We start from the raw sequence: 23,161 nt of genomic DNA on the forward strand, positions 1-23,161 counted from the left end.
GTGGAACAAACAGAACATGTCTTGAGTGTAAACATTACAATGTTTCATCTATAAGTTATCCCTTGCAAAAAAATCACCATGATAACAATAGTTTCCAAAATCAGTTATTATTACCATAAAAATAAAGCCATAAAAAAACTATTTTCCTTGAATATTGTATAAAGTTTCTAGAATTTTTAAGCCATTTCGTTTCATTTCTCATTTTGATGACAGTATTGGCTACTACCAAGTTATCACAGTTTTATTGTAGTAGCAATAACTGGTATTTAATAACTAAATGATATTTTGGTGGAAACTATGGAAACCATGGTACATTTTCGAAAGGGAGACAATCCTGTCTGTAGTAGTTTGTGCTAAAATTTACTGGGAATGCACCTTACGTACTAACTCTTGATATGAACTTACAGAGGATTACAGACCTGTTTTTGTTACGACTTGCTGGGGTCTATTCACACAGGATGAGCTGAGAAACCAGCTACCCATCTAACATTTTTTTGTTCCTAGAATGTTTGCAGAACAGAGCTTTAAAGCGATAGTTCACCCAAAAATTAAAATTCTCTCATCATTTACTCAAGCTTTTTAAAAGAATATCTCAGCTCTGTAGGTCCTCACAATGCAAGTGATTGGGTACCAAAATTTAGAAGCTCCAAAAAGCATATAAAGGCAGCGTAAAAGTAATCCATAAGACTCCATCTTCAGAAGTGATATTATAAGTGTGGGAGAGAATTATAGCAATGTTTAAGCCCTTTTTTGCCATTACTACCAACATTCAACATGCCACCTACTGGTCAGGGAAGACCAATTACAGCGGTCAAAAAGTCTGGCTAGCTCACGTTTACATAGAAAAATTATTCAGAAACAGTGAAGATGGACACAAGAATGCATCCTGTGTGAACACACCCTTATTGTTTTGTTTTTTTCTTCACACTGCAACAGGATTGTAACAGGATATCAGAGTATCAGTATGATAAAAAAAGACTGCTACAGCAATGTACTTGGCTGATAGATTTATCTTGTATAAGGATCCTTTCTACTGTCCTAAAATGTTGTGAACTGACATGCAAATTGTGCCCTAATGTTAAAAGGTGCACACAGTGCAACACATATCATTTTTATCTATTATATAGTATATTTATGACTGTATATTGTGACTGTGTATGCATAGTTCATAATTAAGGCTGGAGTCCATGGCCTGTAAGTTCTCATCCGTATTATTATGTCAGACAATTCACAATAATCCTTAACCTCAGCCAAGCTTAAAACTTTTTAGGATTTGATCATTAAACTTTTGTATTCCAAACTTTGCTATTTCAGTTAGCAAAGAAAGATCGAAATTATCGTTAGATCTGTATATAATCAATAAAATGCATGGAAGTCTATTGAGAGGCTCCACAGTTACATAAAAACAAGTTTGTGTGTGTGTGTATGTTTGTATTAGTGCGGTATATGCGTGTCTGCAGAATGAAATCTTGCAGCACTGAGGGCAGGTGACAGACAGACAGTGGCACAAACTGCAGTTATTTCTGTATCCTGCAATATCACCCTTCTACTAACATCTAAACACATCAACAATCATGCATTGATTTTGGGATGCTCATTTTTTATTTTTTTGGTATTACTGGCATTTTGGTATTTATTTAGCATGTTTTGCCCATCTTTTCCTAGCCTCATTCTATCTATCTCTCTCACTTTACACCCGTCTTTCTCTCTCTCTCTCTCTCTCTCTCTCAGTCAGTCGGCCTCCCCCCTTTGTAGTTAAGTGCTTGTGCTGAAGACAGCAGTCGCAATGCAGCTCCGTATTTCGCAGCAGTGTTTGTGTGTGTGTGTGTGTGTGTGTGTCACCATCTGGGTTAGTGTGTTGAGTTGTATGTGTCTTGATCTCACAGTGACTGTGTCTGTGCATTAGTGTGTGAAAAATAACACATGTGTCTTTAACATTACTAAGAATTTGACTAAGAGATGTGTTTTTATTGACATTTTATTATTTACAAAATTATATTTGTGGTATGGTTTTTACAGGTGTTAGAAATAGTGATAGACCCATATAGAGTATATTGGCCAGTTCGATAAATCTGCCGAAATTTTGCCATTTTGAGGTAATCTGCATCGGCTATAAATAAAATCCATTGGCTGATTAACAGAGGTCACAGTGCCTAATTCTAATGACAACATAATTGTAAACATTTTAATAAACATTCTAATAACACATTTTCTGTTTACTAATATTTGTAGTGAAAATTGTGTAAATATTGAGTAAAATAATTTTTACTTCAGCAATTTTATGTAGGCTACGTTTAATTTCCCATCATTAAATTATTAATAATTAGAGTTTTTATACTTGTATAGTTTATAGAATTATTTATAATATATAGGAATTATATTGGCCATTGGCCACCCTCCAGTATAGATTTATGTAGACTGGCCATTCAAATTGTTTTAAATAAAATCCATATTGGTTGACTACTACTTAGGCAGCATCAGAGAGCAAACGTTCAGTGAAAGGACATCAAGCTATTCTCAACAAACATTGATCACATGCCTGTAAACAAACTTAAAATCTATCGGTGGATGTGATTTCTTAAAGACTCTGGTTTATAGACGTCTTGCACCTGCAGTGGCCTGTTTTTGATGTGGCGTTCCATACTAAACAGTGATTCAGTTTGTTTAGTTAAACCTGCACAACTGTACTGGGGTGAAAATCAATGCTGCCTATAAATTCTCAATCCCTTCCTGTTTTATTAAGGGTCTCGCACTGAATCAGAGATGCGTCCCTTTAAGAAGCTCTACCCTGCAGTAACGACATAAACGAGAGATTAATGATTCTGGGACGTTGGAGATGTTCTTTGTGGTGCTCAGTTTAGTGAGAATAGAGAGATGTAGCTGAAAGTCTATTTTTCCACTTGAACAGACATTAAAAGCAGATGTATGCGACATATAAAGTATGAGAACATGTTCTGTGATGGGAGCTAATTCAAGCAGTGAGTAGTTTAACCCAATAGTGGTAGAAACGGAGCAGAGGAAATGATCATTAGCCTACATATTATGCGAGTAGAACAACTTGAAAAGCTAAACAGGTTCAGCTGGGCCAACATGACCACTGAACACAGATTTTAAAAAATATATATATATTTTTTTTTTCAGATTGATTCGCCAATGAATCAATCAGACAGATTTGTGAATTGTTTTGAGTTTTGACCTGTTCATTGACTTAAAAGAAAACTTTGCTCACAAATCGGACATTATTATGTCTTGTGATCTAGTTTCACTCTACACAATAGCAAAATTTAGCTGATGACTTATTTAAACTGGAAAAATTTACATTATTCACTACAGAAATGTCCATGACTTTTCATGATTTTATGAATTCCCATGACTTTTCTAGGCCTGGAAATCATTTTAAAATTCCCTGATATTTACATGACCATGGGAACCCTGTAAGTGGCAATGGTAGCTTCTCTCATGTTTGTGGACAATCTGAATTCAACAGATTGTGAGATGAAAGTGAGAGAGGGGCTGAAACAGACAGTGAACATAATGTAAAGCTGACAGGGATAAAAACCCTTTGCTGAGCCAATGTCACCCTCCCACACCTTCTTCCCCACCATTTTAAAGGGTAGCTTCAGTTTTGTCATTTATCATGTTGTCTTGTATTAGCTCCAGCTCCACTATGCAGGCAACCAGAAAATAGTATGTCATTTTTAAAATGTTCATCTAAAAGGGAGGACGTGGACAATGTAGTAGAACATTATTATATATCACGTTCACAACACTTAATGGGTATAAAAGTTCCCTATAAAAATGACAGATTTAGCCCATCACTCAAGCAAATTAGCAATTAAAACTATTGTAGAAAGCTGTTTAATGAGTGTATTTGTGTTTACATTTTATCACAAGCAGTTGCCTTGCTGGTTATTGAATTGGGCAGAATTGCTTCTGAAACACACTGGTAGGGAATCTAGGTTGTGTGGGTTGTTGATTTATAGGATAGTAAATGCAACTGTATATATATATATATATATATATATATAATATACTTTTTTCTTTTCTTTTTTTATTATTTTTTAATTTACTACAATACTGTTGTAAATCTGTATTTAATTACTTATTGTCAAATGAATAATCAGTCAGTAAGCTGTTTTAAAGGAATAGTTCACCCCAAAATTACAGTTCTCTCATTATTCACTCACTTTCATGCCATCCCAGATATGTATGACTTTATTTCTTCTGCTGAACACAAACGAATATTTTTAGAAAAATATTTCAGTGCTGCAGGTCCATACAATGCAAGTAAATGGTGGCCAGACCTTTGAAGGTCCAAAAAGCATATAAAGGAAGCATAAAAGTAATCCATATGACTCCAGTGTCTAAATCCATATCTCCAGAAATAATATGATAGGTGTGGGTGAGAAACAGATCATTTTTTAAGTCCGTTTTTACTATAAATCTCCAATTTCACTTTCACATTCTTTTTTTTTTTTTTTTTTTTTTTGCATATCGCCACCTACTTGGCAGGGAGGAGAATTTATTTTATTTTGACATTATCCTAAAAACACAGCACTTAAGACTAGAGGTGCTGAAAACTAATGAGACAGGACCCAACCAAAGACAGACACACCAAAAATGTTGTCTGACACGAGTACATACAGGAGTAGACCACCAATTAAAAATTGAGCAGAGGGAGGTAGGCTAATAATAAGGTTGTGTTCAATGATATGGAATTAAAACTAACAATATTTTGATGTTTGACGCTTTTCTTGTCTGTTACCACAATATATGTATTGTCTGAATTATAATATTTATAATATTTATTTATAATAATTTGAATGATTTTTTTCAAAATTAAATGTATTTTTGGGCCTTTCGCAGTAAATATTAATATGTGAGTAATTTAATGAATTAATCAGCACATCATGTAATTAATTTGATTAAAAAAAAATTAATAATTAAATAGTAAGTGGCATTATTGTGGACTGGTTAAGTGCTCACGGAAGAGATGTGTTTTCAGCTCTTTCTTGAATTATATAAAAGCTGTTGACTTATAATCAATGGCTCAGCATCCTACAATATCACCTCAGAACGAAACTTAGTCCATGGACTCCATCCTTAAAGACCCCTCTTTCATCCCTGTGGGATATTTGTACACATTTTGTCGGTATTGTACCTTTCGGTCGTCTTTAAGACATTCAATGATCCTGTGTTTGTAGTAGCTATTAGCCCTGCTAGAGGGCACTGTGGCTGTTATGTTTATGAGCGGTTCTCTTTTTCGTTGTAACCGTTTTTTCTGTTACTTCCCTTAGCGCAGGTGCAGCCGTGAACAGCAGCGAGAGCCTCCCTCCCTCCTCCTCCGTAAACGACATTTCCTCCATGTCCACCGATCAGACCCTGGCATCCGACACCGACAGCAGCTTGGAGACCTCCGCTGGACCGCTGGGGTGCTGCAGGTGACTAACCGCCTGCCTGCGCAACCCCATGTTCTTCAGAAGGTGAACGGCCCCTGCAAATCCGACCGAGTGTAAATTCACAACCTCTCCAAAATGTACGAGAATATAATTACGGGGGGTAGGGGGAAATGTGGGAAAAAAGTTACTACATGCGTAAAATATGTATAAAAATGTATGCATTTTCATTCAACAAAAACGTCTGAATATGTATATTTACGAATCTTCACTAGTTGCTTTGCTTTGAATCCCCCTCATATGGCATCCAAAAAGAAAAAAAAAGAAAAGAAAATGAAAATTGAAAAAAAATATTTATGGACTTAATCGGGCATCTCTGTAAAGTGTACATTGACTGGCTAATATTTAAAACCTTGCGATTTTCTGTGCTTCAGTCGATGTGGCAGGGTGGATTTTTATTTTAATGAGCACTGTACAATATCGATCACCCTTGTCTTTTCCCCTAATGTAATTTTTTTTTGCTTGTTCTGAAACTCCTGAACGGTTTCTGACTGGCTTGTGTGTCTGTGTGCAAATCCAGTTAGGGTCAAAATGTGTACAATGGCGCCCCCTATCTTTTGTAAATATGTAATTCTGTACAGCATGAGAGTGGGACTGACGGCCAGTAGAGGGAGTACTCGCGCACCTTGCCACATCACAGCTATCACCTTTGTTCCCTTTGCCTGTAGTCTTGCATGGTCAGAGAAAAAATACAAATGTAATTAAGCTAATTATAACATATACAAATATAGAGAACCTTGTTTGTATAACATGTTAGGAGCTCTGGGAAGCCAAAGGGTGAGTTTGGGCATTTCTAATGGTCGTTGGAGTGTGTTTTACAGGAAGCCAATGGGGGGTACAAGCACTGTCGCTCTGTATACTAAATTGGGCATCACTTTCAACAGCCCTGTCTTTGTGTTGGTGAAACTCACCCAATGTATGGCCCACTTAACAGGCAACAGCCTTGCATGCTACAACTTCACCACGGAAAGGTTTCTCGTGTCAGACAGATGTTTGGTTAGGGGGTGTCACATCTCCAAGGTGTGCTAGGCTCAACAATAAGGATGAACTGAAGGTCCATGGCAAGTTTGAGAGAGTTTCATCTTAGTTGCCACATAGTCAGTACATTCTACCTTCGATGATCATGTACATGTGTTTTTATGCCTTGCAAACGGAAAACATTTGGATTTATGTGATGTATTGAACATTTTTACCTGTTGTGCTGATTTAAATGTGTAACCAAGATTATGTTAAATAGCTTGCTAACATAGATTTAAAGAAATTGTGAGAATGACTTGTGATAGTTTTCAAAACATATAAACAAATCAGTAATATTTTGAACCATATGCCATCATTTTCCAGCAAAAGTGTGTTTTTTTTTTTTTTTTTGGCAACAAAAACGGGTAACATTTTACAATAAGCTTGTATTTGTTAAAGGAATATTCCAGGTTCAATACAAGTTAAGCTCAATCGACAGCATTTGAGGCATAATGTTGGTTACTACAAAAAGTAATTTCGACATGTCCCTCCTTTTTACAGTCATGCACTTCAATGGAAGTGAATGGGGCCAATCTGTAAACGTTAAAATACCACTGTTTCAAAAGTATAGACACAAGACGCCAACAATATACGTGTTAACATGATTTTAGTGTGATAAAATTGCTTACTAACCTTCTTTTTTTTTGCATAAAGTTATATCCAATTTTACTATTTCGATGCCATGACAATGTAACATAGGCATTAAAACCCTAACAACCATAAAAATGATGATTTAAAGGTGCACTCAGTAATTATTTCCTCATTTAAAAAGTTTTACTCCTAAAGAAATGAATTGTAATTTTGAAGCTTATGCGTAAAAACATGAGCACTCACATTAAAATGAAGACTCCAGTCATATCAGTTACCTTATAAAAGCTGTTTTATTCTACATGGAGAGGGTCTCCTCATGGGAGCTGCCATGTTAGAATCACATGACCAGCCGAATACTACTAATTGCCCTGTTATTGGACCCTTTACTCATTAATTAAGTTAATTATGGCTGACTGTGAATAGGTGACATTACTCTGACGTCACACTGCAGAAAACCGTGCTTCCGGGTTCTTTCGAGCAGCAGATTTTAATGGTTGAAATAGGCAGCGCTGCAGTTTTAATAATCTTTTAAACTTTATAGAATGTAATAACATCTGTTAATGTTTATAAAGGAATATCTATGGTTTACAGTGAAAAAATGATGTGGGTTATTTTCTGAAATATCGGCAAAACAAGTTTAAACTTGGCTCAATGAGCCTGTATGATTATGTCGGACATGTAACAGATTGATGAATACACATCCTCACATGTTTAACACACTTCTAAAGCCTAAGAATTTGGGTACTTAGAAATAAAAACTACCATCAAACATACAATATGTGTCTTATCTGCCTAAATTATTAACCCACATACAATAAATAATGATCATATTCTATATCAAAACTTAATAACAGCCGTTTTAGATTGAACAACAGTATTTACTGCATTCAAAATTAATGCAAAAACATCATTTTAGCAGTATGACATTATTTTTATTCACTTATCCTGTCACAAACAATAGTCCATGCGCTGCGGTGGTGGATACGGGCCTGTTCCTCCTGTTATATCGTATATATGGTGGTCTTGATCATGTAAGATCGTCGTTAGATCATATTTTACCTTATATTTTTCACAGCAACAGCACTTTGGTAATTAAAAACAGCCATTTGTGATCGGAGTTTGCGCAATTTCTTAGTAAAAAAAAAAAAAGTTGATATCCACCAACAGCTGCTGCGGGTCAATTGTGTCTAATAGAGCAGACACGATAACAATGACGTGACCCATGAAATATCATAATTTCCGTAAAGTTTTTCCTGATGCAACGATATGGTGGAAATTTAAAGAAGCCCTAATCTCCAATAATCTGTGGAAATGGGATGTTTCAACCCCACATACAGCACTTTTTGGGCAATTTCAACGCAATTTAAGCGAAGCGCCTATAGACAGTAGTTCTTTTCTGGGCTACAAAAAGAAACCGGAAGGGGTGGAGTAGAGCGCTTGTTTGTAAACAGTAACTTCATTTATAGTGAATTTCTATAATGCCATTGGTAACTGAAAACTATTGCATTTGAAAGATGCTGGATCCACACCACTAGGTGTCAGTGTAAGTCCAAGATGAAAAATTTAAAAGATTACTGAGTGCACCTTTAAACAACTTTACAGCTCAATTAATACACAAGTTTTAACAGAAGAATTAATGTAAGTGATTTTTTTTATTATATGCTTCAATTTTCTACCTTTTAAATCCTCCAAAAATTGGCCCCATTCACTTCCATTGTAAGTGTTAACCGTAACTTCGATTTGTACTTTTTTTTTTTTTTTTTTTTTAAGAGAATGAGTTTTGTTTTTTGTGGTAATCAACATTATGCCACAAATGCTGTCAGTTGAGCTTGTATTGAACCCGTATTGAATATTTTTTACAGCATTTATAAATCTTGGTTAATGTTCATTTATTACAATTGTTAATTGTCAGTTCATCATGCAATAACATAATATATCATGATAAATAAACTGAATACACTGAAAAATTCAGTGTTTCTGACATAAAAATAATTATTTTGTATATTTGTGTATACAAGTAAAAATCTGAACTACTGAACGGACCGGACCAGCAGAAAAAAATCCTTATTGTTGAGCCCTGCTATGTGTCTAAGATGAACACAAGTTGAAAGCATGTACCTCATCTTAACTTTTTCTCACATTTTGTTCTTTGATTGCATCCACTAATCTCATCTCGATATTCATATTTGTGTTGTCTGAAGGGAATCGACTTGCTTACTACCTAAACACAGAATATTATAATAATTTCACAGAAGGACTTTATTTATTAAACCTATTTATTGTCGGAACCTTAATTTGGGAAGTGCCTTGAATTAATGCAGTTTCCTCCAATGAAACACAAATACAGTAAATATAACAGCTACATAGAGAGGTCACTGATGGTGGCATCGGATGTGCCAGGTCTGTTTACCCAACCCCACAGTCACCAAGAAACCCTGTTTGTGTAATTTCCTAGTGTAGAGATCTTGATCTTGGATCCAGGTCTCATATTAAATCACTGTATGTTAAAAGAGGACCTGCACCAAGACAAGTATTTCTACACGGACATATGTTATAAGACCCCAGAAAACTACAGTGGCCCCGGAAAATATTTGGACACTTAAGCCACACTTAAAATGTATGAATTTAATTGCATTAGGTTACCAATTATCAATAAATGACACTAGACTTTTTCTCAGAACTAACTTCACTTTTCTGAGCCATTTTTGCACTGGGAAGTCAGTTCTTCTCAAGTTTGGTCACTTAAAACCAAACAAATGTATTTATGTTGAAATGTTTTACTTAAACAGTGCACTTATGCTATATTTTTTTGAATAAATGTCACTTGATATTTTGTTTTATGTAATGACGTACATTTTTTATTAAGTGTGGCTTACACATCCAAAAACTGTTTGGGCCTACTGTGTATTTCATCAATGTAACCCCCTTCACATTTAATCGTTTCATTTTTAAAAAGACAAGTAATGTAGTTTTAACTTTCAAACACACATGCTGTTTTTAGTAATAGGTAAAAATTAGCTTCATTAAATGAACGTTATGAAGTACACAGTAAATTGAACATATATAACATTTAAGTTGTACGGTTTTGTTTTGTACCTGTATTTGTCCAAATTGATCCGTGTACTAAGCATTTGAAATAAAGGGATGAAACAAAATTTTTTTTTTTTTGTTCATGTAACAAAAGCTTTAATAATTTAAAATTGTATTGCCAAACTCTCATTTTCTAACTCATTCTCACTAAGTAACAGTAAAAGGTATGCTATTTAAGCATTATCACACGAGCAAGAGTGCGATATGGCCCTACATCAGCACTGCTGTGATTCGGCCGTAGGCACGAGGCCGCATGCCGAGTGCCGTAGGTAATCACAGCTGTGCTGATTTAGGGCCATATAGAACGATTGCGAGTGTGATATTGCTTATACACAACAGTTCAATGAACAAGCACATTTTTAAAAATTAGGAAAAACCGAGTACGGTCATCAAAAACACATTTGTGCATGGAACTACTTTCTTACGAGATGGATCAGAATCTGCCATTGCTGGTTCAAACCAAATGATGCGTCCAAGCCTTCATTAGTAATTCAATAATGTCACTTTAGAACTAGTATCACGGCTTGGGCTGTTTCTAACAAGTTATTGGAGAAACAAGGGTGTGTGTGTGTGTGTGTGTGTGTGTGTGTGTGTGTGGGCAGGTTTAAGTGGTTTACCAGGACTTTTTTTTAAGTTACAAACTGGTAATTACAAGGGTATTATGCTATAAATGTGGTTTATGAGGACATTTCTAGTGTCCCCATAATTTAAATCGCTTAAAAAACATACTAAACAATGTTTTATTGAAAATGTAAAAATGCACAAAGTTTTTTATGAGGGTTAGGTTTAGGGGTAGGGGTAGGGGATAGAATCTATAGTTTGTACAATATAAAAATCATTATGTCTATGGAGAGTCCTCATAATGATAGCTGCACCACCATATGTGTGTGTGTGTGTGTGTGTGTGTGTGTGTGTGTGTGTGTGTGTGTGAGAGAGAGAGAGAGAGAGATGGAGCTTGTGCGATTACCTGTTGAGCAGAGATGCTCAGCTTTCTGAGATAGTCAGCTTTCTGAAGATAATGTAATTTTGGTCAAATTCATCCTATTTTCTCAGTGGAAAAATAGCCGTTCAAGCAGGGGTATTCCTCCTTATTTCGCGGTAGCCGGTGCACAAGAGTCTTTCACTATAGAAACCGCAATGTCCTCCGCAATTTTGAACATTATTTTCTCTCCAATGTGGAAACTCCGGTAAGAGGTAAGCGCCTTGAGTTTGTGTAATTAATCAGTCTGTTGTGTCTCTCAGCTGTGATAAGCCATAATGCTGAAGCTGTTTAAAGCTATTTCCTAGCTTTAGTAGTGTAGTAGTTATACAAGTGATCACGGAGTGTTGTTGAATATAAACACTGAGTGACGCTGACTCACTTCACGTCACCAACTGGCTCATATTATACACAAAAATGGTCTTTTGCTGCCACCTGCTGGCTAAAATATGCAATGTCACAAAATTAAATGTAAAGAGACATATACAGTAGCTCTTAACACATCTACACTGCTCTTACACTTTAGTTTAGAATGGCATGAACACAAGCGGAGTGATACACACAGTGAAGCGTCGGAGTTCTAATGGAGTGAGACCATCAGTACTCATGGAACGTCTCTCGTCTAATCAAATTTGAGGACTGGAACTAACTGATGTATATTTATTTATAATTATTAAAAATATTCTTTATGATTTTTAGGAACAACATTGAATGTTAATTTCCACTTGCAGAAAATCCGGTAACACTTTACATTAGTTAATACATAAAGTATAATAAAGTAAAAGAATCAAGACATTTTACAGCAGTTATTAATCTTGGTTAATGATATTTTATGAAAATACAATTGTTTATTGTTAGTTTATGTTAGTTCATAATCCATTTACTAATGCTAACATATGCAACTTTCAATTAAAAAAAAATATATATATATATATTATATGTTGAAATTAACATTAACCAAGATTAATAAATGCTGTAAGTTAATAGATGCATTGTTAATTTATGCTAACTAATGTTAACCAATACAAAATTATTGTAAAGTTTACCGTTTTATATTTCGATTTGAAAAACAACACAAATGTTTAATTGATTTTTATTTTTATTTTTATATTTTAATTTTTTTTTTTTTTGCAATAATTAAGTGCTTATGTATTTGTGAAAGGTATGTATAACAGTGAAAGGGATGCTATTTGTTTATGATTTCAATTATTATTTATACTTTTAGTAACAACAGTGCATGTTAATGTTCACCAAATTTTGCTTAGGTACATTGAGAAAGTTGCTTGATTTTTTTCAGGGGTAACATTTTACAATAAGTTTATTTTCGTTAGTTAATATATAAGGTATCATGAACTAACAGTAAGCATTTTTTTTTATTTTTATTTTTTTACAGCATTTATTAACATTATTTATTATATCAATGTTATGAAAATACAGCTGTTTGTTGTTCATGAGTTTATACTCCATTATCTAATGTTAACATGCAACTTTTAATAAAACAAAAAATAAAATAAAAATGTATTGCTCTCTTGAGCACAATCAGAAAACCATTTATATCCTCAGAGAACTTTTTATGCATGAACTGTACCATACAGTACGAATATAGCCCTGGCCTATAATCAATTTATTTTGCCAAATTTTCACCATAACAATCTGCATCAAATTATCATTCTTACAAAATGTTATCTCATACAGTACAAAATAATACATGTCATCTTTCGAGGACAGAAAGGGGTTCTGGGAGGTCTCTAATCTCTGGCAAACAATTTAAATATGGCTGCTGACGATTTTACAACAGGGTAGACACGTACATGTGCACGTACATACAGTAACTTTTGTATTTTAATTGTTAGAATTCAAAATTCATTGTAAACCGTTGCATTGTGTATCAAATTTGTTGATTAAATTTCACTTTAGAATAGACAGACAAAAATGTGTTATTTTTCAACAAAATGACCTGTGTAACGATAACTGTTGGGATGTGCAAAGGGTTAATTTTGAAATTTCATTGTCTCAAACTTCCATTTCAAAATTTTGCACCATTTAACCAATTGTTCTGAAATGTCCAAAACAGTAACTTGATTAAATACTCAAACTGTAAGGTTTACTCATGTATAAAGTTTGGAAAGAATTGTAGAGCAAGAGTATGCACTTCTCCCATGGTGATTCAAATAGTCTGATGACCAGGTTAAAAATGCTTTAACTTTTGGGTTTCATTTCTCAGAATGGCTTCTGATTTGACAGCCTTGGTTAATGTTGGCGTCAACACTGAATGTTCAACATGGACTTTTCACACTGTTATAAAGCTGCTTAAAGAAACCAGCATCCATGGGATGTCATGTCTTTGGCATTGAGGTAAAAGTAAAGAATTAGCCACATGGCTGGCGTTCTGTAAGTGATGTATTGTAGAGGTTGACTTTGTCATGTAACAGTGGGGGTGCAGTTTGTGAGCAGGAAATTAAAGAATGGAAAACACTTGATGTATCTTAACAATGTGATATTATGATGTCATAATTCAAATTCGAACTGATTGGTCAAGATAGAGGCCTTATGAGAAATAGTCACTCGAAGAGATCAGATTTGTAACATATTCCCCTCTTTTTTTTTTTTTCTTTTTTTTTGGGGTAATGTTACCATTTAATCTGTTTATTATTCATCTGAGTCCAATTTGGAAATCTTCATCAGATAAATGCATGTTCACCAGACAAAACAATTCAATAATTAGTCATTTGGAAAACATATACATCTGTCATAATTCTGTTCAAAATAATAATCTATGGTTTATTTAATGTTTATCTAAACAAACTGCACAAAATATACAGTTGATGAAACTATGAATCATTTTAATCAAATACACAGAGCAATACAGACAACATTATCCATTGCCTCCTATTTTATTTTTAGGTCTTCTTTCTTTCTTTTGTTATTCAATGTCAAATATCACAATAACAACTCTTTAAGTATGGATGAATAATGGATTGTTTTTGTAATCATGAATTCACACCGTGTGCTAAAGTTGTGACGAGTCTCACGGTGATGTTCAATTCAATCAACAGAGTCTTTATGATTATATTTAGATGGTATTTTTAAACCTCTCTCTTTCTCTTTCTCTTTCTCTTTCTCCATCTATCTCTTTCTGTGCTGCCAATGAGCCATTCTGTTGAGAGAACAAAATGGAGACTGTGGTTCTTTATGCAGTTCTTTTTGAAATCTAATGCCATTGTCAACCTTTTGCTCCAGGCTGTTGTTCAAATCAAATTATTCTAAACATGCAAGATGAGATGAGATTGATGGAAGAAAAAATAATAAATAAATAAATTAGATTTAAAACAGCACTATGGATTAGCATCCGACATTTTAAAGGTACTGTGTATGTAATATAAATATCTGTATGTGACTGAAAATAAACAACTCCTTTGACCTTGAAATCAAGTGAAATCTTTTCTTAAATCAGCAAATACTCCAGTGGAGGAAGATTGTTATGAATAAATGAGCTTATTAACAAGTAAAATGCCTTGCATGAATTAATGACTTATATCTCTTAACCTAGATTTGAAGGGGTCAAGACATGACTGATGTGACCAATGTTTTTAAAGGGATAGTTCACCCAAAAATGAAAATTCTCTCATCATTTACTCACCCTCATGCCATCCCAGATGTGCATGACTTTCTTTCTTCTGCTGAACACTAATGAAGATGCCCAATAGATGGCGATATGCACAAAGAATGTGAATCACCAACAACAAAAGAAGAAGAATGTGGAAATTAAAGTGAAAGTGGAGGAATATTAAAAAAAAAAGGACTTAAATATTGATTTGTTTCTCACCCACACCTATCATATCGCTTCAGAAGACAGATTAAACCACTGGAGTTGTATGGATTACTTTTATGCTGCCTTTATATGCTTTTTGGACCTCTCAAGTTCTGGCCACTATTCATTTGCATTGTATGAACCCACAGAGCTGAGATATTCTTCAAAATATCTTCGTTTGTGTTCAGCAAAAGAAAGAAAGCCATACACATCTGGGATGGGATGAGGGTGAGTAAATGATGAGAGCATTTTTATTTTTGGGTGAACTATCCCTTTAAGCTTATAAATCACCTAAACATAGAAATGTTTCATGTTGAAATATAATAATAGTCATATTGTTTTATAATTTTATGAATTGTATTGTTTTATATATATACATATACTGTATCTATCTATCTATTTATCTATCTATATCTATCTATCTATCTATCTATCTATATATCTATATATATATATATATATATATATATATATATATATATATATATATATATATACTGTATCTATATGCTTTTTCTTATTATTAATATAATTATAATTTATAATATAAGTTTTATTAGACATGCATGCAACAGCTAGCTGATCACATCACAAACAAGGAGCAACAACACCCGGACTCTCTTATCATTATTCTGGGAGATTTTAATAAAGCTAAACTCACCCGTGAACTGCCAGAATACAAACAACACATCACATGCTCCACCAGAGAAATAAATATATTGGACCACTGCTACACCACTGTAAAGGATGCATATCGCTCTGTCCCACGTGCAGCTTTAGGACTCTCTGATCACTGTCTGGTTCATCTTCTCCCGACCTACAAGCAGAAACTAAAATCAGCTAAGCCTGTAGTAAGGGCTGTAAAACGATGGACCAATGAAGCAGAGCTGGAACTACAAGCCTGCTTTGACTGCACTGATTGGAGTGTTTTTGAGGCTGCAGCCACAGACCTGGACGAGCTCATAGACACTGTGACATCATATGTCAGTTTCTGTGAGGATATGTGCATCCCTACTAGGACATTTTTATCATTCAATAACGATAAACCATGGTTTACCTGAAAACTCAGCTTCCTCATGCCAAAGAGGATGCTTACAGAAGTGGGGATAAAACATTGTACAACCAGGCCAGGAACACACTTACTAAGGAAATCAGAGTGGCTAAAAGAAGTTACTCTGAAAAGCTGAAAAAACAGTTTTCAGCCAGCAATCCTGTATCTGTGTGGAAAGGCCTAAAAAGCATCACAAAGTACAAGACACCTCCCTAACCCCCCATCTGGTACTCAATCTGAACTTATTATCTGTGAGGAGGATGTGTGCCGGGACTTTCGGAAACAAAACACTAGGAAAGGTTCAGGCCCAGACGGTGTTTCACTTGCATGTCTTAAAGTCTGCGCTGACCAACTGGTACCGATCTTCACACAGATCTTCAATAGATCACTGGAGCAGTGTGAAGTTCCCTGCTGCTTTAAACTCTCCCTCATCATTCCAGTCCCCAAAATCACAGGACTTAATGACTAAAGACCTGTCGCTCTCATGCCTGTTGTCATGAAGTTGTTTGAGAGACTGGTTTTGGCCTAGCTGAAGGACATCACTGGACCCCTGCTGGACCCACTTCAGTTTGCTTACCGAACAAACAGGTCTGTGGATGATGCTGTCAATATGGGACTGCATTATATCCTGCAATACCTCCACAGACCTGGGACTTATGCAAGGATCCTATTTGTGGACTTCAGTTCAGCCTTCAATACCATCATGCCTGGGGAAACTCACATCCGGGACCCTCACTATTAGCACTGGTGCTCCTCAGGGATGTGTTCTCTCTCCACTGCTCTATATGAACTTCAAAGACATTAGTCATTAATCTTACAGTTCTTACAAAACCTTTGTTTAAACACTGGCCCTTAACACTTACTTAGTTTAATAATTTTAAACAATGACTTGTACTGCACATAAATAAGTAATATTGGCATTATATTCATGCTGTTATCCAGAGGGGAACTGGCCCCCACAGTGAGCCTGGTTTCACCCAAGGTTATTTTTCTCCATTAACCAACATCTTATGGGGTTTTGTGTTCCTTGCCACAGTCGCCTTTGGCTTGCTCACTGGGTTTCTAAATACAATTATTATTTAACAATCCAATTCATTATTTAACACACTTCATAATCGTATTTAATCAAACTACACAATGATGACTCTAAGACTTTATTGATATTATGGTTTCATTTTCTGTTAATGCATGATTTTCTGTAAAGCTGCTTTGAAATGATGTGTTGTGAAAGGTGCTATACAGATAAAAATGACTTGACTCTTCTCCCTGTACACAAATGACTGCACTACAAAAGACCCCACCGTCAAGCTCCTGAAGTTTTCAGATGACACCACGGTCATCTGCCTCATCTGCGAAGGTGACGAGTCTGTATACAGATGGGAGGATGATCAGCTGGCTGTCTGGTGCGGTCACAACAACCTTGAACTGAACACGCTCAAACCCCCTCAGGACTGCCTCAGGACTCCCCCATAGAGCAATAATGGAATTACATATCTCATGTACATATGTAAATTCACATATTTAATTCAATAACTGTACATACCCCTAACTTGCACATACATTACCACTTGCACATATACATACACCATTCTGTGTCCTATTATTTGTATGTCTATTTATACTCTTACCTTGTTTTATTATCTGTGTGCACTTGTTTCTTCTATCACCAAAAAAAAAAATTCCTTGTGTACGTGAGAACACTTGACAATAAAGCTCATTCTGATTCTGATATAAGTATTTTAGTAATTTTTATTAATAGTTAGTTAATCATTTTAAGTTAATTTTTTATTGCTATTATTAGTAGACGTAGAGCTTGTAGGCATTGTTATAAATAAATTCAATGTACAAATGTTACTTGATAAATAACTCTCCAGCTAATTTATAGCAGTTTGTAAAACAAAAAAGCAATTACAACAGTTTCTACAACCATCAAAGTTTATACATTTGCATTTTCTAATGTATTTGAGTCTGCCTCTCTCACACGCACACACACTGGGGATGGAAATTTTCCTCTCAATAGCTTTGTTTCCTGCAGTAGACTTCCATCTCCTTTGGTTTTGTTCTATAAAATGGAGCTAAAAATTTGACCCAATGAATCAACAACAAAGGACAATCTGTGCATGAGAAGCACTCTATTATCTGTTGTCTCTCCCTGCTTCCAGAGGTTTGTATTCTTCACATCAAGCTTGGCGTGAAAATATTCCTGGGTCCTGTTCCTTTCAGTCATCGGTAGCTTGGAATGGAATTTGCGGGCCACGTTTACTTTGTCTGGCTGTTCTAAGCCTATTATCCAGTAAAGAAAGGTGCGGGGTTTGCGAGCCAGGCTCCCTCTGTGTTTGGCTGTTCAAACTATTTTTTAAAGCTTCAGTATAGAGGCCTGATTTAGGGATGGAGACACCACACCCCCTACCCCTTCATGTCATCTAATGGGTTTGGATAAAATACACTAGAGGAGTCTATGAATTCAATTACACCATACTGAAGAAAGTAAGGAAAGTTAAAATACTCACTGTTTCAGAAGCATAGCCACAAGATGTAAATATATGTTAACATGATTTTAGCAGTAGCTCAGCCAGACACTTTTGGGTGGGTGGGCCAAGAGAGATTATCTACTGCATGAGATCTGTACTTATTTATTTATTTATTTTATTTTATGTACCCTGATAGTACACGTACATCACCCAGACATCTAGTTGATGTGTCTGTTTACATCTGGAAGGCATATTTTTTTAGGTTGTTTGCTTATCTGCAATACGTCTATAAGAAGTTTTCTCTCGGATGTCAACAAGACATTCATCCAGGGCCGGACTGGGACTAAAAAGTGGCCCTGGCCTTTCTGGCCCAGAGCAGCCCACCAAAACCATCCTGCAACAACACACCATAACACACCGTCTCATTGATTTCATTTTCCGGCTCAATTTCAATTTTTATATGTAAAAAAACAAAACAAAAAAAAACAACATTTCTATTGACTGCTAGTGGCCCAGGCCCACAACAGCCCACTCTTGGCTACCCCACTGGTGACAAGTCATCTTTCTTCAAAGTTTTCAAAGATCTTAATAACATTTCAACTTTTTTTCTAGAAGTGCAAATAAACTATTGTCATAGTTAATATGAGGTTGTGGAAACATCAAGTATAATAATAATATATGTAAATATACCTATACAAGTTCATAAAATGTTGTTTAAAATAGATGAAGAAAGTGTCACACAGCAGGACACTGATGACAGTGCTTAAAATTTCATGTCAATTACTCACATAACTGTGTAAATGTTTATTTAAAAGAAAAAAATAAATGAAAACAAATTTGGCCAGAATATTTACATATGTAAATATAAACAAATATAATATGTAAAAAATAAACATACCTCTTAAAGTGTAGATCTTTGCAGATAGTTTGCAGATTAATTGCTCATATTTTCACTCTATGGGAGTTCGTTATGTTTTTATAATTTATCTGCAGTGTTTTAATTCCTTCCCCAGATTATGTAAAAGCCCTGTGCTTTGACAATTCCTGTTTCTGCTATCCTTTAAACAAAGTAAGCCTCAAAGACTCAAATAGCCACAAAGTAATATTTTTCATGACTTATTTTCTGCATTTTTATCAGGCGTGAGCATTATTCAGCAAGCCACATTGCTGCTCCCATGCTTTGCGTAATGAATAAATTATGCAAATGACTATGTACAGCTCATAGCTTTACTGTTTGCTGATTTTATTTTATTTTATTTATTTATTTACTTTGTTGTACCTTGCAGTTATTTGTTATTTTGTGATTATTCAGAGCTCATCTTGTACTTAATATGTTGTTATAGGTTGTCACCATTATTGTGATTTGTATGTCAAATAATGAGTTCCACATGAGGTACAGAGTTATTGTGCTTATAGGGATCCAAGCTATGATGTGTAAGTAATTCCAAAATAAAAGCCATTGAATCGGCTTACCTTGCAGAGTTTTAACAGATACGCTTTATTAAGGGGTCCATGTGGGCATGTTGGAGTCCAGGGCCGCTGCATATATGGCCTGTATAACGGGCTGGTACTTGCACAGCAGTGTGCCAGCCCAAATTATTCAGCGGCCCACCGGGAAACACCCGGTGCTCCCGACGGCCAGTCTGCCCCAGCATTCACCAGATGTCTTTGAGACATTTATGATCTAGAATGTTTGTAAATCTGATCTTTTTTAGATATTTAGCTGATGTTAATTAGAATACGATGCTATCCAGATAAAAAGATCTAAACCAGACATCTCGGATATGCTATCTGGGTACCAATCGCATTCTAATTAGCATCTGCTAAACATCTTAAAAAGATCAGATTTACAAACATTCTAAATCATAAACATCTCAAGGACATCTGATGAATGTCTTATTGACATCCGAGAGGAAACATTTTATAGACGTATTGCAGATGAGCAAACAACCTAAAAAATAAACACATCAAACAGACACATCAAATAGACGTCTGGTCTGGGTGATGCACATGTGCTATAAGGGTACATTTTACATTAACGTTTAGCTAATTGTTTTCCAGTACAGTACTTTTATTTTTCTAAAAGTCTAAATTATTTTTTGTGGTAATCAACATTATGCCACAAATGCTGTCCAATGAGCTTAACTTGTATTGAACCTAGAACATTAATTTACCTTAACATCCACATCTGCCTGTAACACACACACACACACACACACACACACACACACACATTGTAGAGGGAAAAGACATAAAGACCCACCCAAGTCAAGAACCATAAATCTGTTAAGAGATTAAATATCCTTCCATTTACAAAGTCAAGATCAGGTCACAAGTAAGTTTGCATTCTGCGTCATTCTGTGTCGTTTTTTTTTTATTATTTATTAATTTTTTTTACTTTTTTATACTTTGTTAGGAACTATAACCTTTGGAGTCAGCATTACAAGGCAATCACAAACATTTTTTCTCACCCAGAGATTCTGACTTTGAAGCCTCGTGGACAAAGTCCAGAATTTATTTGGGAGGATGTTGTCTTTGACTCTTTTTAAAAATGTTAATTTTGTGGCTGTAAATATTAGACCACCCACTGATTTCATGTGTAGTCTGCCAGAGCGACTGATGAACTACAGAAATAATACAATAAGACCAAATTTAAGACAGTTTAAATAAGCTCACATAATTTAATTTAATTGCATTTCACTGAATGCATGAAGCTACAGTAGAAGCATGGACAGCTTCCAAAACAGACAAGGCAAACAGTGCAGAAATGACCCGGTGTCACCTTTAACAGGTTTGAATTATGTTACATTTTAGTCATTATTTTAATAGACTTCTTCCTGTCTAGTGCTGCTTAAAGCAAATGATGTGTGATCGGTAAGAATGGCAAAGACAGGCCAAGTGTCTGTCATGTTTTTCCTATGTCTTTACAGGTCTTTTTTTTTTTGGTCATGTGGCAAGCTATGGCATTTGGATATAGCAATGAAATATCTGAAAAAAGCGTAAGGGTAGACAGAGAGAGAGTGAAATTCAAATGCTTGCAACAATCTCATATCCGTACCATGTTGAAAAACAATGTTTTAAGTGCAAGGAAAAGCCTTGATATAAAATGTTTATGTAACACATCGAAAATTCTCTCTTTAAATATCAGTACGTACATCAACATATTACTTTAATTTGCATTTATACAGACATCTATTTTTAATCATGGTATTTTTAACAAAGGTGGATACATGATGAGGTGACAGATCAAGGACACATTTGGTTGGATCACAATTAGAAATGCGTGTAACATTCAAGGTTCTGTTGTCCTTCAGGAGTTTACCAATCTAAGACGTATTGTTCATTCCAGTACGAAAAGCAACATACTTCAACAGTCAACCATCAAAGTTCCTCTTTAACATTTTCAGAGCAGGCTCTGACAATATTTGGAGTCAAAATCCTCTTCTTTCCATTTATGACACTCATTTCAAGTTGACAAGTCTTATGTTTCCAAAACACAACCATATTTCAAACCATTTAACTGTCTTACTTTTTCTTGAGATCCAAGAAGTATTGAATCCAATGAATCCAAATGGTTTAGTCCAACAAGTATCACACAACTGGTCCACGTTCATTCTGAAATTTTCCTCAGTGGGCTTCGCTCAGCTGCGTTGAATCCTTGCACCAAACGGGCAAGAAACACCCAACTAAGGACAAGCCAATTATGGACAAGTTAATTTAATCAGATTCTGTCTGAGCACAGCTCACACAATGTAACAAAACTGGTCATTGAGTAATTGTTAATGGTAGACTGTTCTCAACACCAGCTTGAATTAAATGGTATCCTCCACCACATCTCACTGGATCCAGATGGTGTTGGCTCTATCAGGTCGTTGTGGGTCTGCGGTCAAGTCTCCAAAAGTGGAAAAGAACTGCTCCATCTCTTTCTGTAGCATTTCGTTTCTCTTCTCTGCATCTTCCTTTGCTCGCTCAGCGTTTCTCAGCTTTATCTCTACCATGATGTACTTCTTCTTCTCCTGGTCCAGCTCTTCATGTAGATTTGCCATAACAGCCTCCAACTCAAAATTACGATATTCCAGACTAAAAGGAAGATAGGAAGAAGGTTTGTTCAATTAACATAAATGGGGACTGGGGCTGTCAAGCTCCAATATAAACAAAAAAGTAACAAAAAAGCAGATGATTCGTGTACAATATTTCAAGTCTTTTCAACATCCTTGACATCAATAGCCACTTTTCCACCACCGGGCCTGTGCGAGCCAGGGCTATCATCTGGCCAGCTGGGGCCAATATCCTCAAACCTCAAGCCGTAAAACCAAAATCGATCTGTGACTCAGCGAATTTCGCCTTTTACACTGACCCTGCCTCAATCCCCAGTTGGCTTTCTTTGGTCCAAGGGTAATCGGCAGGCCCCGAGGAGGTACGATGAAGCACTGGAAGTGACAGTGGGAACGCAACTGGCCCTGGCACGCACTAACATTTGGCCCGATAGTGGAAACGCAGCTAATGATGTCAAGCCTCATTGGTTCTCACATGTCTCGTCATTGACGTAAAACCTTTTTGAGCCATATTTGAACTGAATGACATTGCAAAGATGCGGGGAACAGGAATATTGTCAGAGAATAACAACTTGAAAGAATATTCTGGGTTAAATTCCAGTTAAGATCAATTGACAACATTTGTGGCAATATGAAGCTT

The 23,161-nt window shown here is 35.5% G+C and overlaps 2 protein-coding genes across 14 annotated transcripts in view; one reads left to right on the forward strand and one right to left on the reverse strand.

Moving 5' to 3' along the window:
- LOC127428642 (mitogen-activated protein kinase 10-like) overlaps positions 1-14,561 on the forward strand; it is an 85,778-nt gene extending 71,217 nt beyond the window's left edge. For 6 of the 9 annotated variants that reach the window (XM_051677125.1, XM_051677126.1, XM_051677121.1 and 3 more), the window contains one exon: positions 5,303-14,561. In XM_051677125.1, coding sequence (XP_051533085.1) covers positions 5,303-5,445 — 143 coding nt within the window. In that variant the 3' untranslated portion in view covers positions 5,446-14,561. Of the gene's footprint in view, positions 1-5,297 lie in introns of all 9 variants that reach the window. The other 3 variants (XM_051677127.1, XM_051677128.1, XM_051677129.1) reach the window with 3 other exon arrangements.
- A 6,299-nt stretch (positions 14,562-20,860) lies between these two features.
- Positions 20,861-23,161, reverse strand: part of arhgap24 (Rho GTPase activating protein 24) — a 149,062-nt gene continuing 146,761 nt past the window's right edge. For 4 of the 5 annotated variants that reach the window (XM_051677119.1, XM_051677116.1, XM_051677118.1 and 1 more), the window contains exon 8: positions 20,862-22,546. In XM_051677119.1, coding sequence (XP_051533079.1) covers positions 22,303-22,546 — 244 coding nt within the window. In that variant the 3' untranslated portion in view covers positions 20,862-22,302. Of the gene's footprint in view, positions 22,547-23,161 lie in introns of all 5 variants that reach the window. The other variant, XM_051677115.1, reaches the window with a different exon arrangement.

The sequence above is a fragment of the Myxocyprinus asiaticus genome, chromosome 38, assembly GCF_019703515.2.
Source record: "Myxocyprinus asiaticus isolate MX2 ecotype Aquarium Trade chromosome 38, UBuf_Myxa_2, whole genome shotgun sequence".
Classification (NCBI taxonomy): domain Eukaryota; kingdom Metazoa; phylum Chordata; class Actinopteri; order Cypriniformes; family Catostomidae; genus Myxocyprinus; species Myxocyprinus asiaticus.